This window comes from Helicoverpa zea, chromosome 17, assembly GCF_022581195.2.
Source record: "Helicoverpa zea isolate HzStark_Cry1AcR chromosome 17, ilHelZeax1.1, whole genome shotgun sequence".
Lineage (NCBI taxonomy): Eukaryota > Metazoa > Arthropoda > Insecta > Lepidoptera > Noctuidae > Helicoverpa > Helicoverpa zea.
Genome location: NC_061468.1, coordinates 1,655,222 through 1,667,920, shown reverse-complemented (window position 1 = coordinate 1,667,920; position 12,699 = coordinate 1,655,222). Strand labels below are relative to the sequence as shown.

The window sequence follows — 12,699 nt, the reverse complement described above, 5'->3', positions numbered from 1 at the left end:
TCAAAAGTCAGAGAGTACGTACCTCAAAAAATATATACTGTGAAGTTTTCTTCAGAGAAAGTCTCTATAATAAACTACGCATGGTCACCCTACACCGATATGACCTTACAATATGGATCGGCTTCCGAAGATCGTTGTGATAGCAGACCAAATCGTGATTAATTAACATTTGCCAAATAATATCGACCAAATAATAAACTTATATCGATTTACAGCAATATTTAAATACACATAAGTGACTACAAAGTAATTGGGTTTTTTGCGTAATATTCAGATTTTTAGATCATGTTCTAAAAGGTTAATACGGTTCGACTTTTGCAAAGAATTCAATTAAGTTAATTAGAGAATCTTTAGATTTTGTATTGTATGGGTTTTAATTGCTGTTGCTTGTAATTATGGCGAAACGGTCGTAATTGTAGCACCTTAGGCTATACTATTGATGCCTGCCGGGGCTACGGGATTGTTTGAAAGAGTTAAGAAAGAACATGGTGGGTTTTAGCCAGTAAGTGTCTGAAATTCCCTCACGCTGTACCAACAGCGGGCCCCTCCCGATTTGACGATGGAAAATCATGAAAAAATGGCTGTGTCATTGATGATTAGAAGTGCTTCAACAATTAATAACAGATTCAAGTAATTATGCTCATGTGGGGTCCAAACAATTCAGCAAAAATAATCAAGACAAATCTCGTTCAAAATCTCTTAATTACACAAACGTCAATATATTCATAACTAATAACAAATATAATTCGTTTTGATTTGCTATTGCTAATTAAATACAGCCATATATTTTGCCAATTATCTTGTTAGTATGCAAATCTATTTTGGTTTTGGAATAAATTGTGCATGAAAAAGCGATGAATATTAATAGAGCATAGTAAAAAAATTAAATTAAAAATATAATTTCCAGAGTTACAGTGATTCAAAGGAAAATTTATACTTACTAGCTATTTTCTTGGGTTCCATTGGCCTAGTTAGGGAACTTCTTCCAGTACCCTTATAAAAACCCGGATAGAAGGAATGTAGGTACTTTCTCAGGCTTCAGACTATCGGTATATCTGGTTCAGGAATTTTACACACTGTCTTTCGCACTTGTAAAAAGCATTAGAAAGAAAAACTTCCCGTGTGAAACTGTTACGGGTCACTAGTAAACCCTATACAATACGACTCGATCAAACATTAATTTACTATATGTATCTACAAGTTTAACTTTAACTTCTATTGTCTAATCCATCGTTAGCTCAAAACGTTTAGATACAGATCAGACATCTCGCGTTGACCTAAATAAACAGTTACCCAGCATCCGTTTTCAGAGATCATGGCCGGAGAATAGCGTGACATAAATCTGAAGATAAATATGGGTATTGTGAATATTAGGTACCGTTTAAATCATGTTTTGTTGCTTTAAATGTAAGGATTTTCGATCTCGTTTACCTTTGTTGAAACCACAATAGTCAGTTATGCAATGCTTGCATCTCAAACCTGTCTGTAAAGCTACAAAGCGATTTAATAAATACTTCAACTGGTTAGTAGTTAAAGCGCTACAAATAACGACGTATTTGACGAATATTTGAAATCTTTCATTTACCTACGAAATCACTAATAATTTACAGGAAAGCATTAGTTCAGCCAGAGGCGGGTGAAGCTGCGAGCGAAAGCTAGAAACTCAAATTTTATTACTGATATATAAAGTATAGGTACTACTAGCTGCGTTTAGGATTTTTAAGTAAGTTTAGTTACCACGTCTGTGAAACATAAATGGTTCCTGGTATGGTATACTGTAAAATTTGTGAATTTTAGGCTGACAATCCCCTCCGCTGCATAAAGGGTGGGTCATCTAGTGATGTAACTTCTACTAAACAAACAGCTAGTCCCTTAATAAAATAGCTTTCGCAAACGTTTGAGGTAATACGTAATTACACCCGCTAAATACAAACATCAACCATGAAATCATCTTCAAATTTGAACTACATTTCCAACACCCGGATAATTTAGAAGCTAACTAAATCAAAGCACCCACAGCTAAACGTGATAGGTTCATATTGCGGCGTGATGCGCGCGCCGCCCAGGCGGCAACGTTAGTTAATAACGTCTTATGTCTTCATCTTAGTGAATAAATAGAGTACTCACTAAGAAACGTGTTAGTTGGCCATTATTTTTAACAGTTTTTGGGCTATATTGTGAGATAGGATTAACAAGCAAATTGGTACCTACTAGGTTAAAAGTATGAGATTGCGGGTTCAATTCCAGGTCAGTTCTAAGTTTGTATGTACTTTCTAAGTAAACCTGGGACACCAATGACTGTGTTTCGGATGGCAACTGTAGGTCCCGGCTGTCATTGATCATCTATGACAGTCGTTAGGGATAGTCAGAAGTCAGTATTGGGTTGACCGGGTTTACTGTGTTGAGGAAGTCAGATAGGCTATTGCTCATTGTAAAATACTGGTACTCAACTGCATCCGGTTAAACTGGATGCCGATGCCAGCACGGTTGGGAAAAGACTCGGGAGATGATTGCGAGATAAAATTAAAAGCATATTGGTACTTGCTAGGCTCAGTTATGTGACACAAATATTGGTAAGTATGTTACTTGTGTGCATATAAGGTACTATTAATAAGCTGCTTAAGAAAAAACGATACAACGAACTAAAACCTATTCAAAGTAAAAAAGGAATAAATAATTGCTCATCTTGGGGACCAAATGAAGAAGGTACCACATTTTTATGTCAAGCCAATATGTACACTCATTAGGAATGACCGATTTTATAAATACTTATTAAATACTAGTTTCTCCGTCCGTTTTGTCCGTATATTATCGTGACAACTGTTCTATACATACAAATTTTACTAATCATCGAAAATTTTACTATGTACCTATACTCCATTTAAAATAACATTAGAAATTTAAGTAAACCTTTTTTACTGTTTGTTCAACCGATTTTGACTTCTATTCCGTAGACAAAAGAACGGAATTGAAAGCAAAATAGTGGTTACAATACCAAGTATTTTCTGCAGCCGCCATTAATCATACTACTAACGCAATAGAAGTCAAAATCGGTTGAACAAACAGTAAAAAAGGTTTACTTAAATTTCTAATGTTATTTTAAATGGAGTATAGTTAGTTATAAATAATAATAATTGTTGTTATTTTATGTGGGTACTGAAAGATTTAATTTCATTCATACTAGTAGTTTCAAAAATCTGTTAAACAAACAAACTGTCGAGCTTAATAATATGTATTAGTACAGGCACATTTAGAAGCACCTAAATCATTTCCAAAGCCACCAGTTTTTGTTACAACCTTACTGCATACTAGAAATATAAATTATTTATCATAGGACGCGTTTTACATTATTTATCAGGTCTTACATGCACTCTAAAACTTCGAACTATTGGTCCATATAGGAAATAGATGCCGATGACATTATGCAAGCGTATATTGCAAAGTTTCAGTTCTCATTGTGCTCAAATCCTGGCAACACCTTCTAATATTGTCGATGAACAAACCGTAGTATTTACGAGTACATTTAACCCTACAAGACGGTCTAATTGAAAGTATCACGCGCACACAGGTTTCACTGTCTTTACTGATAGAATTTAGCTGAAAAGTTTGTTTGTTTGTTTATATCAGGAACCAGTATCATTTCAAAAATTATTTTCTTTTAATTTTATAAAGCGCTTCTATTGGGAAAGGGTATAAGCAATTTTCGTACCAAGTACCTAATTATTTCTGTTCCCTTTTTTCTCTTACCATGTCTGAAGCTAAAAATACCTCACACTATGCTCACCAACACGCATGCCTAGTGCTAGTAGGTAGCCCATTCAATCGCAAATTTTATCTGCGAGGGCCATGTAATCTAGTCTACATACGCAAGTGAAACCACGGGCCACAGCTAGTAGAGTATTATGTTAGGTACATAAAGCACAGGTTATGCGCATCATTGTATTATTATTATTATCGTCATTTGGAGAACAACGTGTGATGTTTGGGTCGTAACATTAGAGTGTCGATACATGAACCCACATTGTGGTGTTGCGAATTTATTTGATGTTGTAATATTATGTAGGAAACTTTTCTTAGCTGTTAATATGTAGTAGTTTTAGGAATAAATAAATGTTTCCATTTAATTTTCTGTACTTGTTACGTGTGATTGCTTGACCGCACTTATCTCAGGTAAATAATGGTTTCACATTTTTTCAGAGTTTTTTTTTAGATACTAGCCCATTTATCAAGAAACGCAGTTATTTCCATGTGTGCTCCCTTGGGTGCAGCTGTGGGAAATAAATAGTATTGATGCAGAAGATCAGTAAATGCAAGACTGTTATATAAACTCAGGTAGCATTATAATTTATTTCTAGAACATACATCTTATGTGACCATTTGAAGTGCCATTCCTAGTTTTAAAACCGAAGCGATGTTTAATAACGAAACCAAACATTCCTCTCTTTAGAATAAAATCACAATTCGAATAAAAAAAGTTAAAATGTTGGACCGTGTATGTGTATACTTATGAGTATCTGTGCAACCAACGTCACAGTCGATAGCGTGATCACTGTTATTAGTGCGCCTTTGCACAATTACCTTTTAAGTTTTAACTATATAGTCATGATCAGGCACATTGCCCTTCTTTTGATTTATATTTTATCTTTTAGACTGTAGTTTAGTTTTAAAATATGTATTAGTATTATTTTAGTGTTGATCTACATAATGTAGGCTTACTGGGATTTTTTAATAAAAGGAATATTCTTATGCTCTCTATTTAATTTATTAAGTTTTCCATATAGGTACTTACGGAAAAGTTGAATAAAGAAAAAAAATGAAATAAATCAAGGTGTAATTTTTTTTAATATCTTACATTATTTCTGATTATTTATTCTTTTATGTTAATTTGTCAAAAAAAAATATTAAGAATAAAATATTAAAAATCGGACAACTTAAAAAAATAATCTATGTTATACACGTAATATTATGTTTGAGCATTTATTTTAAGCACGCATAAGTAATTGTGATAAATAACCAGCATTAACCCGCAGGCCACAATCAAGACCATACATCACTCAATACATCGAAACCTTCATAAATATCAATGTAATTACACTCCACATGTACTCATAAATCACCGAATATTTGAACTCAATAAATAAAATATCAATCACTAGCCATTTACCCGCGGTTTTACCAACGTTCCGTGGGAACTACTGCCCTTACCGAGATAAAATATAGCCTATATTACTCGGGAAGAGTGTAGCTTTCCAACAGTGAAAGAATTTTTCTAATCGGTTCAGTGGTTTGCAAATAAACAAACAAAGAAAAAAATGTTTTCTTTTAAGCTATTGCATAGCTTCTATCGCAGGCCTTGAGCGCGGGGACCAAATCCAGAAATTCCGTAACGAAAAAACCTCACGCTCCCCACTCCGACGGGCACGGAGGTGTGGCTTGAAGGCCGTGCATCGTCTAACGTCGTGTCAGTTCGGCAGTCTTCGACACGGCGCTGTGTGTCGTGCGATTAGACGTATTGTACGACTTTACGGAACTCGCCCGAATCGAGACGAGCTGCTCCGAAATCGGACGAATACATAATCAGCTGTTTGTGAGAAAGTATATAGGTGTATAAGTATTTATCTACAACAGTGAACGGCTGTACTTGTAAAATTTGTGTATAAAGTGTTTTGAATATGAATGAACAAAGTGCATTTATTAAATAAAAAATAAATAATTATAATTGCATAAGTTGATACAGAATGCTATGCAATAGCTTTACCGCGGCAGTCCCCGAGTGCCACACGTATTTTTATTATACTGAGTATAGATTAATCATGATGCCACGCCTCGCTGTCCTCACTATACCGAGCCATCTTCACACGACTGTGCTCGTGATGCAAGTGAACCGTTTCCAAACACTTTAGTTCACACATTATTTAGTTTAAATTAGTTTACTAACCATTATTGGGCTTGTTATTACTTTTACGTGTTTTTTTTAAACGTTTATTGAGCTTATAGGAGACCATCAATTGGTTATAGGCCTTTATTGACGTAGTTTACTGTTTAAAGTGATTTTTAGTGTTCATAAGTCATATTTTATTTTTGCTTAGTGATTTTTATGAGGCTATTTTTGCGTTTAAAGTTTTTGGCAGCCTTCATCAACGTTAGTAGATTGAATTGTTGCCTGAGGCGCAATGACTTGCAGGTTCAATGTTATTAAGGAATTTAATGCACTTCTTCTTATCACGCACTCTGCAGATTTGCTGACGTAATGAGGCCTAGTGATAAAGTTTTCTCAAAAGCTCTCGGTGGCGTTTGACACAATTTGCCAATTGACAGTTGTACTTAAGAAAGTTGGCAGTTACATACCCTTGTGCGTCTGTGCGAGTGCATTCATCTATTATTTACTAATAATCTATACTAATATTATAAAGCTGAAGAGTTTGTTTGTTTGTTTGAACGCGCTAATCTCAAGAACTACTGGACCGATTTGAAAAATTCTTTCAGTGTTAGATAGCCCATTTTATCGCTACATATCATCACGCTATAACTAAACTACTACTAACTAACTAAACTACTTCCTTATGTACACCCCTTATGTATTTACTTTATGAACTTTCTTATGTACCTCCTTATATACTCCCATTATGTACTTACCTTATGAATAAAAATATCATTTCAAGATAGTGCGTTGAAATGTCATGTGAAGCCTACGAGTTCCCGGTTTGCCACATTCTCTAAGATCCATACATCCACCAAGTTTGTAATAGTCTCCTTGGTAATAGTACATGTATTATTCATTTATTCTGTAATCCATAGACTTCGATGATCACCACATCTATTAGAGTATCTTGATATAATACCAACCGTGCTATGACGACATGTATGTTTCTACGTAGTCTTAACTGGCGTAAAAGCTCTTACACACTAGAGGATTTTCCACTAGGTTTTTCCGCGCGAAATCGCTCAGCGCAATATAAAACTATCAAGTGCTAAAGATAAAAAAGTCGTGGTGGCTTAGTGGGTAAAGAACCAACCTCTCGACTATGAGGGTGTGAATTCGATTCCAGATCAGGCAAGTACCAATGCAACTCTTCTAAGTTTTTATGTACTTTCTAAGTATATCTTGGACACCAATGGCTGATAAAAAGGTGAAGGAAAACAGCTTAAGGAAACCTGGACTGTAAAGTCTGAAATCACCAACCCGCACTAAGCAAGCGTGGTGATTAATGCTCAATCCTTCTCTGTGTGAGAGGAGGCCTGTGCCCAGCAGCGGGACGATAAAAAGGCTGTTACAGTAACAGTAAGTGCTAAACATGACACCGATAAGATTATTTGCGGCTCGGAATCGCTAGTATGAAAGTGCTATTGGACTCTTACCCAAGGGTTCATATTTATTTTATAAAATATATTAGGATAGATGATCTATCCTTATATCTATGATAGATGATCTATCATAGATTATATCATGTCTAGCAGATTAGAAGAAAGATTGTAAGATTTTCAACTCGATGGTTTTACATGCGAAACTGTAATGGGATGAGCTTTTTTAAGTTTTCTGGTTTGCCGACATCAGTATTACAAAAATGATGATAATCAGATGTACCTAAGTCACTTTTTTATTTTTGTAGGAAAAGGGATATAATTTAAAGGAGCTTTGAAATCGGCTAGGTACTGATTAAAATTAAATGATTTCTTGTTACAATATTGTCTTCAGAAAAAACTTAGTAAAGTTATTATTTTAGACCATTTATTTCTACTATTATTAAGCTTGGATTATTGATTATATAATATCGTGAAATAAAAGTGAATGAAGAATACTATTTTGATGGATACGGCTATCAAAAAGTTATTTATTCGCGTGTCGTGTATTGTACAGAAAAATAAGAATAAAATGTCATGAAAAATCTTTTTTTTTTCTCTTTATTTTAATTAGGGACTTTTATACAATATACATGCCGTCATGAAAAATCTTAGTGGGAGGTAGTTTGACTAAAATAAGGATTAGGTACTTTATTGAAACACTTTGTTTCTTAAATGTAATAAAAGCTAGTGTTAGCTTTGCATCATTTATTTAATTTACATTAACATTTCAATCACATAGTGACTCCACATTATATACATTTCGTATAAATATGTACAAAATATTTTTATAAGCGTACTACGTAGTTTTTTTTTTACATTTTGTCTATTTGCTTGTCTCTTAATTATAAATTAATTAATCTATCCTTGGTTTAGTATTTGTATCCTTCCTCGGGGCTGAAGCTTGGGGGCTGGCGAGGTCCACCGAAGTTTTCGCTGGGCCTGTTCTGTCCAGCAGGTCCGAAGCCAGATGGAGAGCCGGTCTGGCCAGGCCTGTTTTGGCCAGAAGGTCCAGAACCAGCCTGAGCACCAGTTTGTCCGGGTCTGTTCTGGCCTGAAGGACCGAAACCAGGTTGAGCTCCCTGAGCAGGTCCAGCCTGAGAGCCCTGAGATCCAGGGCGGCTGTAGTCGTAGCCAGAGCCAGGCATCGAAGGCTGACGTTGAGTTCCGAAAGGTCCCTGAGCGGGTCCGGCAGCTGATCCAGCAGGGCCGCTTGGCCTGGGGAATCCTGAGCCAGCGGGGCTAGGTGAGCCACTTGGGCCTGAGGGTGTATACTGTCCTACTGAGCTAGGCTTGGAAAAAGGTGAGCCCTGGCCGATGGGACCGGGAGCTGCACCAGATGGTCCGTTGCCAGAAGGAGAACCGGAGGGGAATCCTGCACTGGGTCGGGAAGCGGGACCAGATGAAGGCCTTGATCCTTGAGCAGGTCCATTACCAAATCCTGATTGACCTGATGGGGCAAAACCTTGGGCGTTGGGCCTAGCTCCTGATCCTTGAGGTCCACCAAATTGGGTCTGAGGTCTGTTGTATTGGTATCCGACATCCTGACCTTGTCCTGGCTGACCTTGGGATCCGAAACGAGCAGGGCCATTGTTACCAGAAGGTCCAGCGGGAGCGAATGGAGAAGCTTGGTTTATTCCTGAAGGCTGAGATGGGAACCCTTGAGCTCCAGTAGGTCTGTTTGAACCAGAAGGAGAGGCACTAGGAGCACCATATTGGGTAGCGGGAGTTTGACTGCCCTGAGTGGGGAAACCTTGAGGTCCACTTGGCCTAGCGGGGTCAGAAGTGGCAGAGGGAGCACCATATTGAGAAGCTGGAGATTGGCTGCCTTGAGGGCCGAAACCTTGAGCACCTGAGGGCCTGGGAGATCCAGAGGGTGTAGGAGCAACATACCGGTTACCGGGAGCCTGATTGCCTTGGAAACCTTGAGATCCAGATGGGGACGCACCAGGAGCATTGTATTGGTAGCCCGAATCACGACCACCTTGGGCTCCAGAAGGCCTAGCTGGGCCAGAAGATGAGGATGCTGGGGCACCAAACTGCGAGGATGGACCTTGAGATGCAGAAAAGACAGGAGCATTGTACTGAGAGGCAGGAGACTGATCACCCTGTGCCGGGAACCTTGATCCAGAAGGCCTGTTGGAACCAGATGAAGCAGATTGAGAAGGAGCGCCATATTGAGAGGCAGGTCCTGATTGGGCAGATCCAGAAGGAGCGCTTCCAGGTGCATTGTACTGATAACCTGAGTCCCTTCCACCCTGGGCTCCAGTTTTAGACGGGCCCGATGCAGATGGGGCACCAAACTGAGACGAAGGACCCTGAGATCCAGACGAAGCAGGGGCACCAAACTGAGGAGTGGAAGACTGACCACGCTGAGCAGGGGAACCAGCAATTCCATTTGTGTCCACAGCTCCAGCTTGAGAAGGAGCGCCATACTGAGAGGTGGGTCCTTGACCAGGCTGGGTAGCATAACCTTGGGGTCCTGATGAAGCTGAAGCAGGTTCATTTTGACCAGGGGCGCCGTACTGGGAAGCTGGTGACTGACCACGTTGAGCTGGGAATCCTGATCCACTGGTAGCAGGTCCGGATTGAGCGGGGGCTCCGTATTGAGAGGCAGGACCCTGGCCGGGCTGGCCTTGACCCTGGTAGGATGGAGAAGCTCCACCGTAGTACTGCTGGGATACTGGGCTGTTGTCTTCTTCTGGGTTGTAGGCGCCTGGAACATTATTTACAATTGATTAGATTAAGAGGTATAAATATGATGAATTATAATTTTTTGATCTTTATATGTTTCTTTCATTTACACGTTAACATTCATTTACGTTGTTACATACAATGTTGTGTGAAGATACATCGTTATAAATTATTGTTTGATGGTATTACAACAAAAAAAAAATAAGCCAATTTGCTAGTAAATTAACAGACTTAACAACTATGAACCAAAAAACTACACCTGGTGCAAAAAAATATTAAATTAGTTCCTCCCAATCAGTAAGTTACACACGTTACATACGCGTAGTACCTGTATTGCAATATTTTAACTTTGACTTTTGAACTTGTAACTACTACATATAATTGCGGACATACATTTACGCCATCACGCATCATTTTCTCATAAAAATCGTGCCAACCAAAAGTAATAGTAATTTAGCAAAAAACATATTAGTACAGAGGCGATTTAACTGCTATTAAAATATTAATAGCTATAATTAAAGTTACCCAACATAAGGTTCAAAAATGATGTCAGAAATCAATGTCAGTCAATGTCTTCTTGAACATTGGTAACTCAATAAATTGTAATTATAATAATGTGAATTTAGTGATGAGATCATATCGAAGGTCTCATGAAATTAACGTGTCAGAATTCATTCGTGTATCACAAAACTTAGTCAAGAAGTACTGAAATAGTTTCAGTTTTATTTTAAGCTCCACTCACAGTTTGCGCTAAATGACTTTACATTTTACATGTTTAGTTCATTTTTTTTTCTATTTGTACCTAATAGTGGCCAACCAAATTCAGGAAAGCAGAGGTTCTTGAGACTAAAATATCTTTACAAACAAAAGTATGTGCAAGGAGGCAAAAGGCTAATTTCGGAATTACAGAGTTATTGGTCGCGAAGTTCAGTTGATGTACAAAATGAGTGCCTATAGGTATTATAATTCACAGTAAACTAACAGCTATTCAATTTGTAGGTATTAACTATGGTAGTAAAACCTGAACCTTTGAAATAGCAATTCTAAGTAAAGCGATGAGTCGAGTTTCGAGTTCTAGATTCCTTACTGATTTAACTCATCGATTCGTGCAGTGTGTCACAGTTTTGCAAGCGGTTTCACACGGAACAACTAATAGGAACTGATAACGAATTTATATAAAACACGCGTGATTATAACCCGTGATTTTACATTGTATCAATAAAAAAGTTATTCAATCGCTTCATATAATCACTTGAACGATCAAGAGAACTTCCCACAAATATGACAATAACTAATATAATGGCATAAAAGTAAATGTTGAGAAACAATGGACTAACCTTCTTGTGTGCCTGCAGCCGCGGCCCTCGCGTTCTCTTCCAGAGACTTCAAGATCTCCTCAGGGATCGGGGGAGGAGTAGGAAGGTGATCACCCTGGGGTTGGTAGCCGTTCTCGTCAGCAGTGTAAGTCACGCTGTACTGCTGACCATCATCACCAGTGTAAGAGAAGGCACCTTGAGCCTGAACACCGTCGGTAGCTACACCAGATTCTTCAGCAGAAATGCCGTTCGAAGTCTCGAAACTGTACGAGAAAGTTTCACCGTCATTCTGGTTTTCGTATCTGAGGATTTCAGCGTTCTTGTCGATGGAGGCGCGTTCGCGTTCTGGCTGAGGCTGGCTGGCGTAGGCAGCCGCGTCTTGAGATCCTTGGCTTCCGAAAGGTGCCTGGCCAAAGGTAGCAGAACTCTGGCTTGGAGCAGAGCTGGCATCACCAGGAGCGTTGTATTGGGAAGGCTGGCCATATCCAGCGGGGCCTTGTCCGGGCGCGGGGCTTGCACCACCAGCAGGGGCACCGTATTGGGAAGTAGGCTGTCTGATTCCTGCAGAGCCCTGTCCTGCTGGGCCAGCACCTGAAGGAGCACCGTATTGGGAAGCAGGCTGTCTGCCCGCAGAGCCCTGTCCGGCTGGGCCGGCGCCAGTAGGAGCACCGTATTGTGAGGTAAGTTGTCCAAATCCGGACTGTCCAGAAGCTGAAGGCTGTCCAAAACCACTAGGGCCTTGTCCGGCCGTAGGGCTTCCAGGAGCGTTGTATTGAGAAGCAGGCTGGCCAAACGACGAAGGGCCTTTAGGTAGGCCAAAGGCAGGTTCGCTTCCAGGGGCCGTCAGGGACCCTGGGCTTCCACCAGCAGAGCCCGCACTTGCAGGAGGCAAGTACGTCCTGTCCAATTTGTCAGCATAGCTGCACGCTATCACTGATAAAATAATAAGCTGAAAAGATAAAATTTCAATAAATTAGACTTAAAATAAACGTTTGTATTGCACGGCAAATTGAAGGCACAGATTTGTCATGATAGATTGAGTCACAGTTAGAAAGGCAAGCCCTTGATTTGAACGAATCATCTAGTTTACGGAATACTCCTGCCATGTCATAGGTCAATGTTTACTTTAAAATTTTATTTTTATTAAACTTTTAATTGCACTTTTTAATGAAACTTTCACTGCAATCCATTTTTTGAAAACTTTTGAATTATTAACACTGATATTTTTTGAATACATTTTTTTTTATTTGGATTTATATTTTCTATGAAATGTTTGTTATTTATTTTCAACTATAAATATAGAATATATTACCAGCTTCATATCTAAAGCTGTTGTGCTACCACGGGA

At 38.7% G+C, this 12,699-nt stretch overlaps 1 protein-coding gene across 1 annotated transcript; it reads right to left on the bottom strand.

Moving 5' to 3' along the window:
- Positions 1–8,026: 8,026 nt before the first annotated feature.
- On the bottom strand, positions 8,027–12,699 carry LOC124638459 (collagen alpha-1(I) chain-like). Its single transcript, XM_047175429.1, has 3 exons — positions 12,664–12,699; positions 11,373–12,300; positions 8,027–10,057 (listed from the first exon to the last, which is right to left on the bottom strand). The coding sequence occupies exons 1-3, from the start codon at positions 12,670–12,672 to the stop codon at positions 8,214–8,216; spliced, it is 2,781 nt and encodes a 926-aa protein (XP_047031385.1). The 5' UTR covers positions 12,673–12,699; the 3' UTR covers positions 8,027–8,213.

Bases quoted from the DNA above. Each gene is read 5' to 3' on its own strand.
- LOC124638459 (XM_047175429.1), bottom strand. The intron at 10,058-11,372 runs GTTAGTCCATTG...ATAATGTTCCAG, and splicing joins GGCTGCAGGCACACAAGAAG to GCGCCTACAACCCAGAAGAA.